The following is a 19,544-nucleotide window of genomic DNA, read 5'->3' on the forward strand; positions in this document are numbered from 1 at the left end:
TTATTGATGTTTATTGAGATAAAGGTTTAGAGAAAAAAGAAAAAACAGGATTTGTGGTAATGAGGTGGTGACCTTTTGAGGCAAATGTGAAAAATCTGAAAATGTGACTCATACTTTACACAAGATTTTTATTGCCATTTTTCTTTACAATCTGTGTGTTGTCTGGATTACTGAATTTCTGATGATGTCATGGGTCGAAGGCCGTCTTGTTGGGTCAGGGTGTATCATCATCTGAAAAGCAAAATAGGTATAAGATATATTAATGAAAATCTTTTTCAATTTCATAATACATTTTTTGACCGATTCCGAAACGATTTACAGTCTAAAAATGGTCCTTTGATCCATGTTAGTGGTTTCAAATGTATGTAATTGTCAACATGTACATTAGATAGCAGTATAAAAACACTTTGCAGTCACCTTGAGAAGACTGAAAAACTCTGCCTCAAGCACACATGGCATGGCGGGAAGGTCACCCTGTCGGATTTTGTGCCACTTGTGCCCGTTGGAGGGCAGGGCCTCCGCCCCTGAGGCGCTAACAACAGTAAGAGCTAGGGCAAAAATGTCGGCCTTTGTCAAGTTACTGTAGTCCTACAAAAGTAAAAAAAAGGGATGAGGTTAGAATGTGTGAATTTCTCAAATGTACAATTGTTTCCCCATTTTCCCTCTATTGATGACAAACCTCTTGTAGAACTTCATTGGCCAGATATCTGCTGTCACCTTCTTCCACTTGAGGATTGTTTACCTGGGTCACGTGACCAAGATCACCTGGAAAAAGGCACATATTTGTTCCCTAATCCAACGTCAATCAAGTGAAGGGGGGGGGGGCTTCATTTACAACAGAGGTCTTTTTACACCGTTCGTAACCTCGAAACGTAAACCAAGGACACCCTGCACAATGACGTAATGGCAACAGAACAGAAGTAAAGAAAATAAAAAGGTCATACCGATTTTGTAGGTTGGCTTGTCATCCTCATCACAGCTGCATCCGGGCTTCTTGGCTATGAAGATGTTGCCTTGGAATCCAAAATAAGTCTCGTCAGTTTTCCCATTTGCACTGCATCTATTTGTAGCACAACCACTAAAACTCACTCGGTTTGATGTCCATGTGCACCAGCGACATTGAGTGGATGCACTCCAGCCCTCGCGCAATTTGTAGCAGTAGATCTTTGAGGTCCGCTTCCGACATGAAGGCGAGCCGCTTCGAGTTGCGTTCAACGGCGTCAGCTAGCGTGCCGCCGTCGCAGTACTCGTTCTGAATGAGCAAGTGGTCGTCCTCGACCCAAGACGAGTAGTAACGCACCACGTTGGGATACTGGGCCAGTACGGCGTGGGCAAACACTTCCCGCATGACGCAATGTCTGTATAGGAAGAACAAAGACGTTTCAATGTTTTCACTATGTATGAGAACCCTTGACTTTCCACAATATCATTTTTTTTCCCCATATGAAACACTCCACTTACTTATCTACCGATCCCATAAGTGGTTTCTTTGATCGCTTGATAGCGTAGATGCAGCCATCCAGCCTTTTCACACATTTGAAAACCGCGCCGAACTGTCCGCTTCCAATCGTCTCCAGCTCGAGGAACTCTGAGGTATACCGGGACGTCACATCGTTTCTTAGCGCAGTTGACCTCTAGAAGTAGCAAACATGGGGGTTACCACCGTTTCCCGTGACTTATACATCACTTTCAGAGAAAATGTGTACCTTAGAGTCTCCTTTGGCATTACTTGCATTCTTGTCTTCTCCATGAGACCTGGACAACCAAAACAGTCAGTGGAGAAAGCATGTGCACTGATCTCCAATGATCAGAAAAATGTACATACATGTGTGCTCTCTTGCACTGGTTCTTCTGCGGTGGAGGAGACTGGATGAGGAGTGAGAGGGGACTGAAAGGATTTGAGTTGACCTGAGGTCTGATGCTGCTGCCCTCTGTACTGGACCTTGCGGAACGTTTCCCATTCTTGAATAGAGATCGCTTGCAGGGAAAGGTGATGCTGGAGTTCTTCGCTGGGGATAACACACTCTGTAAAAACATACAAATTGACATTCATCAATACAGGTCATTTTTCAACGGTCACTTTTGAAGCTCCTCTTTGAAATTCGACCGTTAAATAACGGACGCAACACGCTGGGGAAAAATAACAAATACTCAGAGAAGCTTATCGTCAGATACAAACCGTTGGATCAAGCGGCGTGTCCAAAAGTCTTCGTCTCCTGATGTTTTTGCACCGAGTGTTCGTAGATGTGGTTTGCGGGGAGGTTCGTTCCGGTGAGTCCTCGTAGAATCGTGAAGGCTTTTTGGTAGGCGTGGAGCATGTGGCCAAGACAACGGTGTTGGGTGATCCGCAGCCTTTCAGGCCCCACAGCGTGACTTCGTCACCTCCGCATGAACGAATCCTCACGGGGCTACTGTGGAATTTTAGCCGCTTGACAGCGGTGCTTCGTCGCTCACGCATTGGAACGCTCTTTTCGATGTCCCCAGTCGGCTTCGGTGTCGTCTCCATGGCTTCGTTTGTCTTCTCCCGTACGCTTTCAAAGCTCCGCCAGGCGGTTGGTTACGTCATGAGATGGAGCCAATCAGCGGCTCGTTGTGCTACTTCATCGTTTGGTCGGTTGGCAGCTGGCAGCCATAAAAGTGCCGCTGTCGCCATCTACCGGGGTTTTGTAGTACAACCATCCTCGCATCATTTGATTGGTTGTATAGAAATTGTACGAATAGGATTCTGGAGAGTATTTTTCTTTGTGTTTGATACATTTATGGGAATCAGTTTTAGAATTACTAAATAAATAATCCTGTATTCTATTCTTTGAAATGCAACATAATGTAGGTGGAATATACTCTAAGCAAAAACACACTTCATGAAGTATCATGCATTTCTGCGGGGCCCACGTTTTCCTGAGATAATGTTCAGCATAATTTTTTTTAACACGCTCTAAATATTCAGGTAGGATATTGTCGTCTAACAATATGGGCAACAAATAATGCTTCAGTTTGAAGTTTAGCTTTCAATAAAATATGCTGCATTAATAGTCTATACCACCACGAATGATAATAATCATGACCATCATCATCATGAAAGCTTACACATCACTCACATGATGCAGAGCAATATTGAACTGTCTCCGAAATAGTTCTTCTCTTTTAAAATCAAATTAACCACTGGAATAATCGTACGAAATACCATAAATGCAGCTTCAGTAAATTATGGTAAATAAATAACAGATTGTGAAAGATGAAAGGACTGTTTTACATTGTTTTATTAAAACACGGTATATGCTGGTTAAAATAACAACTTACATACAGTCTTAAAATGAGTCCCATGTAAAATAGTACAGTATGTATGTAAAAATAACAAGGCTTTTGATTTCTGGATTTCTATTTCTTAACAGGCTTCTCCCTATTCACAGTGAGGTCGCAGAATTCCCCAGCATGCACAGGACAAAGCTGATAGGCTGATATACCGCAGATTTGAGATCCTAAAAACAACTCAGCCAATATGTTGCCCCCCCAAATAAAAAATTACATATGAAGAAACACCAAGCTGCTAAATTGACCCCATGTACCCATTTGGCTACCTGAGGACCAGTGTGGCAGTCCAACCAGCAAAATGAATATCAACATCCCTTTATACCCTTTTCATGCCTCTTCCCATCAGGCAGGCGAAGATGGTCATCACCATTTTGGGATTGACCTCTACCAAGTCTTCCGGCAGGGCGTACACTTTAGCGCCAATCTTTCTTGCCATAGAAATAGCATACCTAGTGCAGAATAAAGTCATGATTACAGCCACGCTGGCATAAGATGTATCAGGAATGGATGGTACAATATGTATGATTTTATAAAATGATCAGTCAGAGAACAAGTGGGTCTTACTTGGCATTCTTGAGTTTGTCCTCATCTGTGAGATTTTCTTTTAGAACCAGCTCAAAGTTCACACTCCCCGGTTGGATGGCATCGATTAGGTCCAAAACTGGAAGGCTAGTATTGAGTGACCTGTCCTGGACAGCAAAACCGGGAAGAATTTTACAATATGAGCATCACACTTTATTGGGGCACAACTGTGAGATTTCAAGATTAAAACACACAAAGTGAGCTTTAAAAATATCATCATATCACCCTTCAACATGTATTTTTTTTTTCAACTAGCCCAAGAACCAATTTCAGAACATATTGATAAACCAGGCTCACCCTTACAAATATTGTTATTACCTTGAAGCTTTTGATAGAGGACGTCTTGTCAGCTTCAGACAAAGTTTGGTTCACCCATGTGATTATTAAATCCTCTCCAGCCACATCTCCATCCCCGAGGTCTTCGAGCAGATTAAACGTGTACCTAGATTAGGATCAAAAATCATATTTATCAGACAATAAAAGACGTGGTCCTGTTTGGAATCTGATTTATTGAGTCCGGTACATCCAGTCCTGCTCTCATGGGGGATGTTATGAACGATAAATGACCTTCTCATCAGCTGCCACATCAGCGCAAGGGTGAGAGTGGAATTTCCATCATAGAGATCCTGTCCTGCGATTCCCACTAGCGAGAAACCAGCTCCTTTCTTTCCCAGATGCACAGCGTAGTTACAGTTTTCGATCTGCCACAGAGATACACACACAAATGCATTTCTCCCGCAAATTTTGGGAACCAGTAACCAATGTGTAAGGCGGCACACTTGAAATTGACCTTTTTCAAATGGCCTGACCCGGCCTTGAATGGAGGCTTGTTGACTCTGTTCCAGTCCACTGGAACCTTACATTTCTCATATAGTTGGAGAATAACCAAGGCGTCCTGCAGATCACTGCATGAAACCACATCCACATTAAAGTTAGGTGTCCGAGTATCAATACAGCAACAGGAAGACAGAGCCACTGCTCCAACATCTGGCTTTTGACAGGAAGTCACTGGATGAGTGGAGAAACTGACCCATAGATGTGGTGAACATATGGGGTGACCCCTTGGGAATTCATCCAGTTCCTGAATGTCCTCTCCTCTCTGGTCTCACCTTGGAGGTAGAAGAAGAGGAGAGGCAAACATCTCAGGGTTAGATGTATGTACTACATGATACTTATTTAAGACATTCTAAGTAGACAAATGTTCAAACTGCAATTCATATCCCTACTATTGTAATTGTTAAGGGACCAAAAACTAATTATATTCATGATATAGTTTTATTAAATCGGCCAATTATTAGATTATCAAAATTGTATTCTGCCAAACATTGGAATTGGCTGAAAATGAATCCGTATCTGTCTGGCCCTATATTTGCGCTCCTTTATTTCCTATTTGGGAATTTAAAATCCTTTACATCGGAAATCTAAACATGCCTGACTTTGAGACAGTAGACTGCGAAGCAATGTTAACTGAATGAGTCTTACTCTCAAGATTCCAGTCTTGGTTCTCTGGTTTCGTCAGAGCCGGGTGTTTGTTGAAGAGCGTGGCCACGAAGGCCATGTTGAGCCTGGAGTTTCCCGACACGACATCGGTAGCTGTCACAAACTGTCGACAGCCAAGAAGGTCGGCTTGCTGCAACATAAGCTCTGCTCTCTTTGCGAGATCTTTCTCCTGAGGACACACGTAGAGCTTATTAAGATAGAGACAACCCTATATAGATGAATCTTTTATAACATTCGTCATATTATTGTTGATATATTTTTCAGTGAGCTGATACTGTAGTCCGTAAAAAAAAATTATATGCACGTATAGGTTTTGCTTTGGTATCTTACATAAAGTCCAGTCATATCAATTTCAACTCGCTCAACATCCTCTTTGCTGCCATCTGGTGCGATCTGCTCCAGTAGGTGGAAATACGCCTTGGAGTCCTACGTACACAGTAAGAGAAAAAGGTTCAATTAAAGCCCTGAAAGCCCCCGAAAGACCATGAAATTCTACTGTTGTCAAAATAAAAAACTATGGCTTGTGTGCCTCCCATGAGTTCCCTTGAATGGAATCATGGAATTCATGCACAATCACAAAACAAGTGCAGTACAAAATCTTGCATTCCAATCATGTTAGCAAACCTTAATATCCCCTGAAAAGTTTGACAGAGTCATGCCAACTTCCTTCAGGTGGAAATTGGCCCAGCGTAGCAACAACTCCTCTGGGCTGAGTTTCATCAACTCCTCCAAAGTCTCCCCCTCTAGCAGCAGTGCTGCAATGGCTGCACATAAGAAGCAGGACAATGATGAAATCAACATTTTCATCTTCTAGTATTACAATTATAAACCGGCTGTAGGTTTTGTGATGTTACACAATTTCCCATCCACCACCAATCTTACTGTGTAAAAGTACGTTATTGTGTCCGTACCTTCATTACGGCTCAGCTCGATATCTGCAAAGAGTCCGATCTTTATAATTTGCCAGAGGAGCCCGAGGGCCAGATGAGGTTTTCCCTCTTTCAGATCTTGAGCCCCAATGTTGACAACTTGGCAGCCGATTGCCGAGGCTGAGTTCAGAGCCAAATTGAGATTCTCCTGTTTTTGACAAACACAATTAAAGGCAAACAATTCCCGAGAGTGAGAATATATTTTGGATTTCTCAAGGAAAATGTTATTATCAGTGTCGTGCTTTTGCAGCTAATCATCATACATGTTTTTAGGAACACAGCATATAATTCCATGTATATATCAGGGTACTTCTTGTAACCGTTAGTGTTGGAAAATTCACACGTCAACGAGCTAGCTGCTCGATGAAGCTATTCATGTAAAATGATTACGTTAGTTACGTCAGTTATCAGCACATGGATTGCATGGCTACACCTGCTCTGCAGTCTGCTTTGTCAATTTCATGATACATTTGTAAGAGAAAAAAAAAAGGTGACTGACACAATGCTAATGGCGCATTAATTCTATTCTAAACAACAGAATACAAACAGGCATCCCCACCTGCGTAGTGAATGCAGTGAGTTTCTTTGTATTGATGGTTCGCTCATCAATGGTCTCGGGAACAGATTGGTTGATGAGTTTGCTGCGCCAACAAATCAGAGGTTCAGTAGGATAAACTACATTGTTTGAGTTAAGTCGATAGAACAATGCTAAGCTATTACATATTGAAATTAAAAAACATCCATAGATGTATATAGACCTGAGGGAACTATAGCTGGCAAGGTAGATGAAAATATATCCAAGCATTCATTTATTAGTAGCATTAAAAAAAAAAAAATCCAAAGTGAATTGACTTCTTCTTGTGTCAAACCAAAGACAAGTTGGGCAGTTAACCTCCAACAAACACATCAAAAGGTAAATGAGCCTATTTGACCACATTAGGTGATGGGAATAACAAGAGTTGTTCTCATCATCCATTTGGCCATGAAATATTCATTTGATTCCTGATCCTATATTGCATTAACATGCTGCTAGGCAGTCCATTAGAAATGTACCAAAGTAGGATGCCATCAGCCAGCGCTTTGAATAGAGCTCCGGTATTTGGGTTGATGGGCAGCACGTGTTGGCAGTCGAGATCCTTCTCCAAAGTAGAGTTGATGTAGTTTGCAAAGGCATAGCGCTCTTGTTCTGGAGGACATGACTAGTTTGTAAACTTTAAATGTTTACTTAGAAATTCTGGTATGAACATGAAGAAGAATTTCTTACCAGAAATTGAATGTTGTGTTCCTTCACTTGAAATTTCACTGGTGCCCCCAATGGCAACAATGCCTTCCTTCCTGTTGAGAGCATTTCTGAACCCTTGGGCGATGCGGTCGTTCTTTAATTCCTTGAATAGCTGAAGGAGTCCACAAAAACACACCATTTTAAAACCTAAACTTGATTCCTCTCTTTATATTATATGAGCGATTTTAAAGCAGCGTTGCTCAACTACAATTATTGGAATACTGTAGTTGGAAGGCAGCTTTACCATACACGTAAAAAGATTTTGACAAGAGTTAGTTAGTTAGTTAGTTAGTTAATTAGTTAATTAGTTAGTTAGTTACTTAGTTACTTAGTTACTTAGTTAGTGTGTTACCTACAGAGGTGAATTCTTCAAGGTTGATGTGGCCGTCTTTGTCTCGGTCAAGTTTTTGGATGATCTCCCGGAGCTGGAAGCCAGGTACAGAAAAACCAACCTCACGAAAGAGATTACCAAGTTCCTTGATGCAGATGTATCCATTGCTGTCCACGTCTATAGGCATTGGATGTGGTAGAAAGTGAGAAGAGAAAGCATATGAAAAAAAACATTTGCACACTTTTGTTCTTGACCATTTCTTTAAGGATGGGGGTGACGTCTGTCTCTTTATTTTCCAAAATGTGTTTTTCTTTAGGTTCAGGGTTTCAATCTTAAATTGGGGCTTTGTCGGTGATACTGCATCCTCTCCTGGACAGCAATCTATTTCATCAATATTGCAATATGCCTTTATCAGTACCCAGGAAGTAGCTCTCGGTTTAAGAGGTTGGTGACCCCTGCTGTAGGTATTTGGTCCATCGCTCACCTAAAACTCAATCTGACTGTGAAAACAATACACATCATCAATGTTTGACTCACCTACTTTCTGGAAGGCCTCTCTGATCTCCTCCATTTCCTCGGCATTTATCTCCTGCGACATTGTGACACCTGACAGAGGCCATAGGAGAACAAGAAGAGGCTACATTTAGGTATTGTGGCTGGGATCTAATTATGACGTGTCTTTTGAGGAGAGTAATGTAAAATAGTTTAAATCGACATAATATTCTATCCCACGGCAACTTGTCCTTACTTCCACCAGATGGCACTGCTTCTGGAGGAACACGTTTTCCATTTTTCCCCCCTCTGAATTCTAATTCATTTTTTTTCCTTCTGAAATGCGGTATATTGTATGTCTAAAGTATATCAATGTTATAAAATAAAATTACTTTAATGTTTTTAGTAAGCTTGACCCCCCCTCTCCCTCAGTTGTTTATCTTGGTATGGCGCCGTGAGTGGCTGCCTCCCAGCAGTGTTCTCTCTTTTCCTCTTTATTTCCTTATTTTCTCCTTTTTCTTTCTGTCTTTTTGTCCATTCGGCGATGCTGGTGCCTTCTACCGCACCTCGGTACCTCTTCGGATCGGATATTTTATTTTATTTATTTTTTCTTCCTGGGACCGGACCGGGATCATCGGTCGAGGCCGGCGTAACTCTACGACGGCTTCCTGCTTATCCGACCAGTGATGACCGGGTCCCTCGCATTGGCCTTGCAGCCGCAACACCTGCGGGGAGTCCGCTCCCTCGTGCTCGTCGGAACCGACGACTTTCGCCATGCTAGCCCCGTGGTGGCCATCTGCACGTCCCCCGACAGGGTGCCCGGGACGCTGCTCACACGTTTGCCTGCTTTGTGATGTTTTCACCGATTCACCACCACGGTCCATTGGGCGCCGTTGAACTGGACTGCCCTTACACCTGTCGATGGACCCCGTGGAGGCTATTTTGTGTGTTTTGGGGTGTTCTCTTGTATTGAGGGGTGCTAGGTGGCCGCTGTTGCTTTTTTTTCCTTTGTCTTTTAGCTTTGATTTGCTTTGATGGCTTTTATCTTGTGCACTTTCTGACTTTCTTTGTGGCGCCGTTGTGTGGCAGCCTTGTGAGAGCCTATTGAGTTGCGCTCATGCCATCTGTGTGTTTTTTGTATACCCACTCTGTGGTATGGATACTGCTGGGGCCTGAATTTCCCCACCCCTGGGGATCAATAAATATTCAATCAATCAAGCAATCAATCAAACGTCATAAAGTCATATTGGCACAATAACCACAATCATCTCAGGTATCACATTCTTATATTGTCCATTACACAATGCGTGTAGGGTAACTTCAATTTCATCCGCATTCTCACAGTCACACACGTTGACGATGACGAGGCAGTTTGTTCAGGTATTATTGATTGAAAAATACCCTTACATTACTCTCTACCCTAGACTACTACAGGTTCAACTCTTGTGATTTATTTCTTCTAATTTACACCATACGACTATTAGAATGACAACACATACAATAATGCCAAAAAGACGACATGTATAAAATGGATGAATTGAATATCAAGAAAATAATGTACAGTATAATGATACTATACTGCATTGCTTTTGCATCTTTCTCGACTGGAGTGTAATGTGACAGGTGCAACGTTATATGGGAAGCATGGATGAGTGGAAGAGAAAGATTCACCTCTTACCTGAAGTCCGACAAGTGACTGAGTAAAATTAAATCCCCCTGGGAGAGAAGTCCTTGCTGTGTCGGCTTGGGGAAGCGACCGGTTTTCTTCAGCCGACACCGCCCGGCGGCGAGAAAAGTAGCTCCGCCCATCCGTGCTATCTTTTCTTTTAAAACGAACCTCGCCCTCCCTCCTCCTTGTTTCTCCCATCAGCAGCAGTCAGACGAGCGACCTCCCAAGAAAAGCATCATTTTTATTATGCGTTTGGAAGCAAAGTTTCCATTCAAAATCAGAGGCGTAAAATGTTGCCAAATAATTCATCTGCAGCGGTGGGAAGAAACGGAGTCAATCAGCAAATAAAATCTTGAAGTTTTTTTTTTTAAACTCCCAACATTTGTAAACAGACACTGCATGTCTTTTAGTAAATGAGCTATTTTATGGAATACGGTTTGTCAGAATTAACCATAGATACTTTTGTAAATCTGGAAAGAAGAGCCTCAATCAAGTTTGAAATAAAATATGGCTTCTTGTGCAAGAATGCTGAGTGCATCATAGCTCAAGTATGTCTACAGCAAATTCGAAATGACACACAGTTTCAAAGTCCTGTTCTTACAATGTTACATTGGGAAAATCTGCTTTGACTGGAACATGGTCTCCAAAGGTTTCACTGCTGCTTCTACCAGTCTCTACATGCATGAATTCCACATCCCTAGTCCACTCATACCTTTGCAAGTGAGCCCTCCTCTTTGCCCAAGTCTACCCCTTCCCCACCCCACCTCCCAGTGATGTGCTGAATCTTGTCGGAGTAAATTCCTCTCGTGTAGCCGATTCCCACTAAACACTTTTGAGAAGGCCTTATTTTGTCAACTTTATTTTAGTACTTTAGTGAGTTTCAGCATTGTTGAAAAGTTGTTTCTTGCACAAACATGTTCACTGCACTTATGTCGTTTTTAAAATATCTCAGTGCTCAGAAAGTTAGCACTATAGTGAATCAACAAAAAACATTAATTAAGCCCCTTTCATAGTTCAAACTCTATATCGGTCGATGATAGCATTCAATTTTTATTTAGATGCTAGTATTTTAATAAAAGAAAACATTTGATTGTGGCATAGTTCTGTCTGATGAAAACAAAATCAAAGTATTACGATATGTGTTCGGTCATTCGAGCAGCACTACTGCAGTTATTAGCATGTCGTTAAGCTAATAGCATTATTGCCATAGTCGTGAAAAAACACAAATTCAACAAAAAGCACAGTTGTCTCATTTCAAATTTTGTAGATTTTGTGGATGACGGAGAATCTACATAAAGAAAAACATTTTTAGCAAGTTTTCTTGTATTTTATTGAAATGATGCCAGTATGTTAGAAATGGTTTGGGTAATTAGGGTAATAGGCACCGTCTCACCCAAGACAGAAAAGGAATGGATTGCATTCAAGGACAAAGGCTGTTTCATTTCATCCGCCTGTCTTCTTACACTGATGTGCCTGTAAATCTGCTTTCACATGACCTTTCTCCAGAGTGCAAACGTTACGCTCCAGAGCAGCACTTGTTCCCATTACATTAACTTTACTGATAGGATTTTTCTTAAGGCGGCAGAGTTGCTTGGTGCCAATTGTTACATTTCTTGTTGCATGGCAAAGGTAATTCTCTTATTTACAGATATAACTGAACTTGCCTAACCCAGCCCAACACTGTGAATCTCCACCAAAGAGGAAGAATGGTTGCTGGCAAAAAACCGTGCATGGCCAAATTATTTCGAGAAATGGTGTGTTGCATATTAAACAGGAAGCAGATATTCACAGAGCCATAATGCCAATAATGCCAATCTCAAAACACATGATTTTTTGAAGCACATTTACTAATGTTGGGAGCAAGAAAATAAACACACACATTAGGTCTCCTCTGACATACCAGAATGTCCTAAGTTTGTATTTTGTGCAGGGCCAGTGATTGGAAATTCACATCTCTCTTTCTTTCCATTGATCACATTTGTTTTCTCTATTCTATGCAAAAAATCCACCTCCTATCAAATTTCTCACAGCCTTCTCTCTTTTTGTGTTTCCTCAAACACCCCTTTGTCCTTCTCCAGTTTCGGGAAGTGACGGTTAGGCTTAATAGCAAATCTTGTTCCCTTTTGTTTACTCTTCAATGCCGCCAACACGGAGAGTTTATCAACACGTAGGAGAGGTATTAAAAGCGCAGGAGGATGTGCTATCACATCCTGTGTTTGTATGGCCCTCCAAATGCTGAACACTGCAGTCATGGTGCACAAGGCAGTAGAGAACAAATACACGCTGGTCAAACGAGCCACTTTTGCAAGCTCGCAAACACAGTCATATGATTTCCTGTCTTACTTCACTGCCTGTATGTGGCAAAAATGTGTCGTTTGACACACTGTAGAGTGCAATACCACACCCATCTAAAAAGTCCCAGTTCCCCCTCGGTGTACTGCATGCCCTTAGTTGGTCGTGCTGTCAGCTCGGCTTGTGATTGGTGGAGGAAATGAAGCGCTCAACTTTGAGATGCACGCACCTGCAAGAAACCGCAAACACACGCCCCAAGCCGAACTGCTGACAATTTAGCGCGCTGATGGACAAATGGACACGTTATGTCCTCGTGCTCTTTTAGTGCATGAAATTTATAAGAATATAAGGATTTCAGAATTTAGACACCAACATTTTGTTTTTTTCATACAGTGTGTATGTATGTTGGTCATCGAGTAGGGAGGCTAAACATTTTTAAAAAGTCATCCGACTCTGGAATTACCCTAGTTTGTCACCTCACTACTTGATTTCAAGGCGTCAGAAAACAAACAAACAAACACACCAACATGTATTCCGACATTCTGCAGGAAATAGCTAATCTCGAATTTCAGGAAGTTGGTCTTATCGCCAAGAGAAAATTCGCCTTGTGTAAATGCTGTTGTGCATCATCTTCACAAAGCGCAAATGTAAAGCGTAGAGACATCATAGCTCATGCAATTGGAGCACTACTTTTGTGATAATTTATCTTATTTTTACTTTACAGCATCAACATCATAAAGTAATCATTTGTGGAGAAACAGCGGCCTCTGGTGGACATAAACAACAACACAACTTAAACACATTTCTGTCCACAAATGAGGCACAGATTGTCTTACATATGCTCCATATATTTTTTTGACATAGATACACACGTGGGTACACTCTTGTTTAAAACTCTCACCGGACATTTGACAGTAATTGTCAGTTTTTCGTTATGAATGCTGACTCCTTTCTTCAGTCTGTGGGCTCCGCGACATTCTCCAGCTCAGACACTAAATCTCTGGATGTGAAAAAGAAAAAAAAACCCTTCATTTTCGAAAAGAAACTCCTACAATGTGTTCAGATGTTGTTTGGCACCATTCCTCACCTTTGGTTCTCGCTCAGATCAAACTCAGCTAGCACCAGCTTGGCCAGTTTCGGTGTCACCTGCAGACAGAAGGCGGCCGACAGCTGAACGAGCTCCACGGCTCTTTGGGCAGAGCCCTCGCTCCGGCACACGGACAGGAAGTCCTCCAGCAGTTTATCGCTGAGGGATTACATAGAAGAAATCAAAATTTTTAGATCACCAATGGTACATAACCTTTTATCTGAGAGGTCAGGAAAAGGCCCATTTGTACTTAATTTTGCTGTTTGCTGTTTGACCATCTGTCTACTTTGTTATTCCACTTGTTTTTTTACCCGAGATAGAATTTAGTTATTTTGGTCACGATCAAGAAATGCAGTTGAATGCGAGAGGTTTTTATTTGCCACCAAGTCACTTACGATGGAATTCTGTTCTTTTCTTTGAAAAGCTGTAGCATCTTCCTGCAGAGAACAGAAAAAATAAACGTGTTTAAAAAGGGATTATTACCAGTATAATACATAAGATAAATATAATTACGGGTCTCTCACCAAGCCTCTTGGATCTTGTTGGCCCGCAGCAGCAGGGAAGTAACATGTGAGAGGGCGGTGTTGCTCCACTCCAGACTGCCCCTAATTCTGCTGCCATCAAATGTGCTTTTTACATCCAGCGCACATACAGCAAATGACTCTTGGACCTTTAGCACAATGCGCAAAATTGAGATTTACAAATTTGAATAGTTGTCATGTTTAATGAAAAAAAAAAATCTTCATGAATATGATCTTGACTGACCTCAGGACTGTGTTTCTCTCTGGCCATCAAGGTGAGCAGCTCTTCAATCAATTCGAGTTTATCATGACCCATAGACCGGATATCTAGAAAGAGAGAACATCCAATCAGGTCACATACAGTTGGTTTAAATCATAATCCACACATTAAAGTTTGTGTTTGTAATCAATGTTCCAGGCCAGACACATTAAGTGACCGACATGAAGTAATTTCTATCATCTTTTAGCAACCTTTCCATATAGTAGGCAGCATGTCCAAGCGACTGTCTGTGTCCAGCACCTGCAGGAGTTCTATCAGTCCCTGTGAGTTTGGGTAATACAACTAGAATGATAAAAACATAAAGGGCAAAAATTGTCAGTGCTTCATGAACGCATTCCAGGCCAACAGATATCGAGATGCACTCACCGATGGAACGAGCTCTTTATACCATTTCAGCACCACATCAATGTGCTCCATCATGCACAAAAGGTTGAAGAACCGACCACTGAAGAAGAAAGAGGTGGCGTGCACCAAATTATTTTTGCTCCTGGATAAACAACTGTGCTAAGGAAAGGAATACAATTTTTGTGCACGCAAAAGTTGATCCAGTATCACAAGTAGCTTACTAACGAATGCTGCATACATATCTTACTAGTAAATGTTCCGTTGGAATGAATCCCCCAGAAGCCTCCAGTTTTCCCCCACCTCCACCAGGTTTTGGATTTTATAACCCAGCTCCAGATCTTTATAATCCATACACTGCAATGATACATGTGGGGAAAATAACACATACAAAAAAATAGCACCAATTCTATGAGGGTCATTTAACCAGAATTGACGAACAGATTTGCAATTCACAGAAACATAAACTCTAAGTGACAAAAACTCATGCTCAAGAAGTGTGTCCCAAAAAAAAAAAGAAGTAACTTACAACTCTCATGGCACTAGCGAAAAATAGAACTGGTGAGAAAAAGACAGAGAAAATGACTTTTTAATGAATCAAGTCTCCACGATGCAAATTAGATCGATACAACACAAAACAGTTGTGTCGGATAACTTTTGGATTACTAACCATCTCCAGGGTCCTGGCAGGTGAAGCTTTTCCCTGCCAACTCTGACATCACTTCCTGTAACATGTTGGTGTTGCCCTGGCCAGATGATGCTAAACGACAACGCATTGTCATATGACTTACACATTTTCAAGTGGGCACAAGAAAGATAGCTGGAGAAAGGTCTTCAACTGGTTTGGAACATTTAAAGCACTAATTCACTTTTCATCTGCTAAACACCAGTTAACAACCTTGTATCATAATTTATTCTAAGAGAGAAACCTTTCAAAACAACAGCAGGATCTGGAGCCATTTTCATTACGAAGTTCTTGAGCTGGACCGATTTGACCAACTCCTAGCCAAACATCTAGGATGTTTTAGATTTTGGAAAAAGGCATTTGACTTTAATATAATCCTTGTGCTTACCTGCTTTGTAAAATATAGCCAAGAAATGGTCAAAGGTGGCCAGACTGGGCGCTACACAAACAAACAAATACAAATCACATTACATTACAAGCTAGAAAAAGGCAAAGTAAAAACACAGTGTGTATTTTTAATTACCTATCCGCAGAGCCCTCATCTCACTCAGAGTCTGCAGTGCCAACGATCTGGCCAAAGAGCCACAGCGTCTCAAGACTTTGAGAACACTGTTAAAGGTCAGCAAGTTGGGCTGGACTTTCTGTTGACTCATCTGCTTTAAAATTTCCTACAAGCAAACAAAAACAACATGAGAAAGAGTCGCACGACAATGAAGATGAACACAATGAGATCTGTCCGAAGCCTTACAGTGATGAGGTCCCATCTCTCGATGTATTTATCTCTGACTTCTGGAACAGCCAAGATCAGGGCGTTGAAAATGTAGACGTCGGCTGAAAAGAGAGCCTAATGTTGGCGGCTTCTTGGAGATGTTTAACTACAGTAAGCATCGTATTCCTTAAGTGGAAATGTGTTAACAGGTTCTTAATAATATTTATCTCTCTGGGACAAGCTTTCTCTAAACTAAAACCTACAACCAAATCAAGATTCTTCTTCCAATTTGGCTTTCTGTCCATTCTGTTTGATCTTGTTACTTTAAGCGACTTACCTGTCAGTCTGTTGTTGAGTAGGTCTGTGTACATGCTGAAAGCCTTTGCATAGGCGCCATGCTAAAGACACACACACACACATTGGCAGAATCCTTTATACAGTCTAGCTTCACAAATTACACCAATTAACAATATCATGATAGTCAATCCCGTTGCAGATGTATCACATACTCTAACAGGGAGGTATTGAATTGACAATGAGAGCTGTGCGTACAAGTGTGTGTGTGTTCTTAACCTACCTTCACCATGCCTCTGATGAGAGCGGAGTAACATTGAGTATCTTTTGCTGGTAGCAGGTTAAATATTCTTTCTGCATTGTTATTTTCTCTCCAGGTTAACGTCAGCAAGTCTGATGCTCGACGAAATTTCCCTCTCCACTTCTTCACATCACCCCTTGACTCCTCCTAAAACAGCAAACATATAACGAACGGCCTGAGCTAAGATTTCAACCTGGGTGTTTTTAATTGTTCTTTACTGTATTTCCTGATTAAAATCTCTTTTCAACATTTTTTTTAATTTAGAGACATTTAGGGAACGTATAATAAGTCTTCCATTTCTTGTCTAATGTCAGGGACTCACCATGTCCTCAGTCTGTGGCCCATCCTCTTGGACAGGGTCTCTGTCACAAAAGAGACAAATCAAGTCTAACAGTTGGTGGGTTGTCTCCATGGACACAGATTTGCCTGGAAGACAAGAGTTGAGGAAAGAAAGTTACACCAACAAATATTACTGTACACATAATCCATTTATTTTTAAAATGTCACAGGAATCCCCGATGCAATTGCAAAAATAGCATTTCTTTCTTCAATCATTTCTTATGGTTCTTATGGGTCCTTATGGGTTTCAAAGTAAGACATTTGCAAACACTTGGTTTTATTTTGGGAAAACAATGACCATCAATCCTTCTTGTGTGATATTGCTCAATTGTTTAGTTGTTTTTTTAATCCCTAAATAAAAACAAATAAACTAAACTAATTGGTTGCTAAACAGGAATTGTGGAGAATTTTTTAAATAAGCCCTAACATATAAAAGTGATCCGATTATTTGATGAATCGACGGAATTATGTATCATAAAAAAGCGTGAAGGGGGTAATAAAGGAAAGAAAAGGGTTTGATTTTCACCGTAAAGCAGTCCTGTGCTATTCATGGTATGCAAATTGCACTTACCAGCTTGCAGCATTTGATCGTACATGTCGACCGCAGCCTTGACTTTTCTCAAGCTCACCCTTTCCTTCAGTGCCTCTTCGCTCACTTCTTCAAGGCACAGTGAAATTGTATCTGGCATCAGACACTATTGCATAAACATCAAGCAGAAACATTCATTCCATTTACATTGACAATACATATATATATATATACACACACACACACACACACACACACACACGTTACGACAGAGTCCATATATGCGTGTCTCTTACAGGTATATGTGGCTCAGCAAAATCTTTGGTGAAGAACTTTGGATGGTTGTTGACAAAGTATTTAGCTGCAGATCTTCCAGACTCCTGAGAGAGAGAGAACAGCTTCTGCAAGTGAAGGAGAGATGGAGAGATTATGCATATACTAAATTGGTCCTCTGAATAAATAGACATTTAAAGTTGACACAAGTACAGTAAGAGAGAAAAATGTATTAAATGACAAATGATGAATTTAACAAGCCAAAACAGTTAAGGGCTGTGTAAGAAAGTGTAAGTTTCGTACAAACTCAGCAGCAGTTCTCGGTGAAAGGTAAGGATCATCCTGGAATTGGTAGGGAAATGCTGTAGGATCCTGGTGGGGAAAAAATATTTGCATCAAATTTTTGGAACGTGAAATATAGAAGAACTATCATCTTTGTTGTGATGAATCATACCCTTAGTAGATATTCATACAATTTGTGCACGGCATGCAACACATCACAGTAGTGAATGCAGGGGTTACATGTATTTCCAAAGAGTTTTTTTTTTTTTTTTTTAAATGATTGCAGGCCATGTTTTAAACCACTCTGTCAGAGCTGTACACGGGCAAATATGAATGGATATAGAAAGAAACAATATGGGAACTTACCCTGTTTACTGTCATAGCCAAGGCCTCCAATACTGACTCTTTGCGCCTTTTCAGGTAAAAAAAAAAACAATAATACATCCAGTCATTGTTTTAAATGGTGTACGAAAAGTGGTCATTACAGTTGCAAGAAAAGGTACTGTAAGTGAAGTACCATACAGTAACAATACCATTAATAAACACTTTATCATCTTAATCTCATACAAACAAATAGAAACATGGAATGGTTTAAACATTCTTCATGCTTGCAGCTGTCTAATTATTGAAGTACATTTGCGCCATCAGGCTAATTTTGGAATCATTAATTGAATTCCTATACGCACCACAAAACTGTGATTTTTAAAAAAAAATAAACAACTGTACAATATTCAGCTTAAAAATGTTTCACAGATACACGTCTTCCATATAAAATACATGTACAAACACATACCATACTTTCTTTCTGGGGATGGTGATGGGCTCTGAAGAGTCCGCTACACCAAATACACAAATGCGTTGTGGGTTTAGTTGGGCAATTAAAAACTTTAAAATTGAAGCAAGGAACGACATATAAACTATTTTGAAATATGATCAAACATCTCATTTCAACTTGCCTTTATTGGCCTCTACAGCTTGTTGGCGTATAGTTGAGATCCCAACAAAATTCCTTGAAAAGGGGAAAATGCATTTAGTCGTTTAAATCCATGCAATATACAAACAGAAATTGGTATACATTCTAAGAGGTCGCCGATTGATTATCTGATAATTCTCCACAATCCTAATGAAGGTTAAAAATACATTTTATGACTGAATAATTATTCTGCAGTGGGTTACATTGGCAATGATGACCTCTTGCAATGGATGCTGGTCACAAACGAAAGAACAAAAGATAATTCAAGAAGCTTGTATGGGTAAGGGTCTTGTATAAATAGAAACGTTAAATTTTCCTTACCTGTGAAATAACAGCAGGTCCAGGTTACTCATCAAAATTCGATTGTTTTTGTATATGTACTTTCCTACTTGTCTCCCGGACGCCGCCATGTTGCTTACGCGCAAAGGCGTCTGGGAGGACGAAACCACGGAGGCTTCATCGAGGGGATTTTAAAAATGAGAGTGCTTTTTTTTCGCATATGACGCCACTATTTGTAATTTGGCTTCAAGTATAGTATGT

General features: G+C 40.8%; 3 protein-coding genes across 4 annotated transcripts; all 3 read right to left on the reverse strand.

Moving 5' to 3' along the window:
• Positions 1-108: 108 nt before the first annotated feature.
• LOC133159316 (wee1-like protein kinase) lies at positions 109-2,575 on the reverse strand. Its single transcript, XM_061286201.1, has 9 exons — positions 2,180-2,575; positions 1,826-2,025; positions 1,707-1,755; positions 1,462-1,634; positions 1,090-1,358; positions 945-1,013; positions 680-765; positions 418-588; positions 109-231 (listed from the first exon to the last, which is right to left on the reverse strand). Exons 1-9 carry the CDS (start codon positions 2,504-2,506, stop codon positions 145-147), a joined length of 1,431 nt encoding a protein of 476 aa, XP_061142185.1. The 5' UTR covers positions 2,507-2,575; the 3' UTR covers positions 109-144.
• Positions 2,576-3,242: 667 nt separating this feature from the next.
• Positions 3,243-10,310, reverse strand: LOC133158328 (plastin-3-like). 2 transcript variants are annotated; one of them, XM_061285517.1, is made up of 16 exons: positions 10,100-10,310; positions 8,474-8,542; positions 7,962-8,113; positions 7,588-7,717; positions 7,377-7,509; positions 6,883-6,964; positions 6,306-6,471; positions 6,019-6,158; positions 5,725-5,820; positions 5,377-5,563; positions 4,925-5,003; positions 4,685-4,799; positions 4,462-4,595; positions 4,213-4,336; positions 3,877-4,001; positions 3,243-3,761 (listed from the first exon to the last, which is right to left on the reverse strand). In XM_061285517.1, exons 1-16 carry the CDS (start codon positions 10,293-10,295, stop codon positions 3,629-3,631), a joined length of 2,061 nt encoding a protein of 686 aa, XP_061141501.1. In that variant the 5' UTR covers positions 10,296-10,310; the 3' UTR covers positions 3,243-3,628. The 2 variants fall into 2 exon arrangements, with proteins under 2 accessions (XP_061141501.1, XP_061141584.1); XM_061285600.1 differs by having other exon boundaries at positions 10,107-10,244.
• A 1,613-nt stretch (positions 10,311-11,923) lies between these two features.
• On the reverse strand, positions 11,924-19,457 carry ptcd3 (pentatricopeptide repeat domain 3). Its single transcript, XM_061285701.1, has 23 exons — positions 19,326-19,457; positions 18,988-19,040; positions 18,825-18,867; positions 18,398-18,443; positions 18,053-18,121; positions 17,773-17,877; positions 17,519-17,642; positions 16,931-17,034; positions 16,591-16,755; positions 16,351-16,411; positions 16,053-16,135; positions 15,828-15,972; positions 15,693-15,743; positions 15,290-15,379; positions 15,149-15,177; positions 14,870-14,976; positions 14,644-14,722; positions 14,469-14,559; positions 14,242-14,324; positions 14,001-14,146; positions 13,872-13,913; positions 13,477-13,635; positions 11,924-13,389 (listed from the first exon to the last, which is right to left on the reverse strand). The coding sequence occupies exons 1-23, from the start codon at positions 19,412-19,414 to the stop codon at positions 13,344-13,346; spliced, it is 2,010 nt and encodes a 669-aa protein (XP_061141685.1). The 5' UTR covers positions 19,415-19,457; the 3' UTR covers positions 11,924-13,343.
• Positions 19,458-19,544: the final 87 nt, after the last annotated feature.

This window comes from Syngnathus typhle, linkage group LG1 (genome assembly GCF_033458585.1).
Source record: "Syngnathus typhle isolate RoL2023-S1 ecotype Sweden linkage group LG1, RoL_Styp_1.0, whole genome shotgun sequence".
Taxonomy (NCBI): Eukaryota; Metazoa; Chordata; class Actinopteri; order Syngnathiformes; family Syngnathidae; genus Syngnathus; species Syngnathus typhle.

Coding starts and splice junctions, on each gene's coding strand:
- LOC133159316 (XM_061286201.1), bottom strand. CDS start 2,506: ATGGAGACGACACCGAAGCCGACTGGGGACATCGAAAAGAGCGTTCCA. Junction 2,026..2,179: donor ACACGCCGCTTGATCCAACG/GTTTGTATCTGA, acceptor ATGTTTTTACAG/AGTGTGTTATCCCCAGCGAA. Junction 1,635..1,706: donor ATGCCAAAGGAGACTCTAAG/GTACACATTTTC, acceptor TGCTACTTCTAG/AGGTCAACTGCGCTAAGAAA.
- LOC133158328 (XM_061285517.1), bottom strand. CDS start 10,295: ATGGGAGAAACAAGGAGGAGGGAGGGCGAGGTTCGTTTTAAAAGAAAA. Junction 5,564..5,724: donor TTGATATGACTGGACTTTAT/GTAAGATACCAA, acceptor GTGTGTCCTCAG/GAGAAAGATCTCGCAAAGAG. Junction 5,004..5,376: donor CCAAGACTGGAATCTTGAGA/GTAAGACTCATT, acceptor TCTACCTCCAAG/GTGAGACCAGAGAGGAGAGG.
- ptcd3 (XM_061285701.1), bottom strand. CDS start 19,414: ATGGCGGCGTCCGGGAGACAAGTAGGAAAGTACATATACAAAAACAAT. Junction 17,643..17,772: donor TTGCTGAGCCACATATACCT/GTAAGAGACACG, acceptor TTTATGCAATAG/TGTCTGATGCCAGATACAAT. Junction 13,390..13,476: donor GATCTGAGCGAGAACCAAAG/GTGAGGAATGGT, acceptor TTTCACATCCAG/AGATTTAGTGTCTGAGCTGG.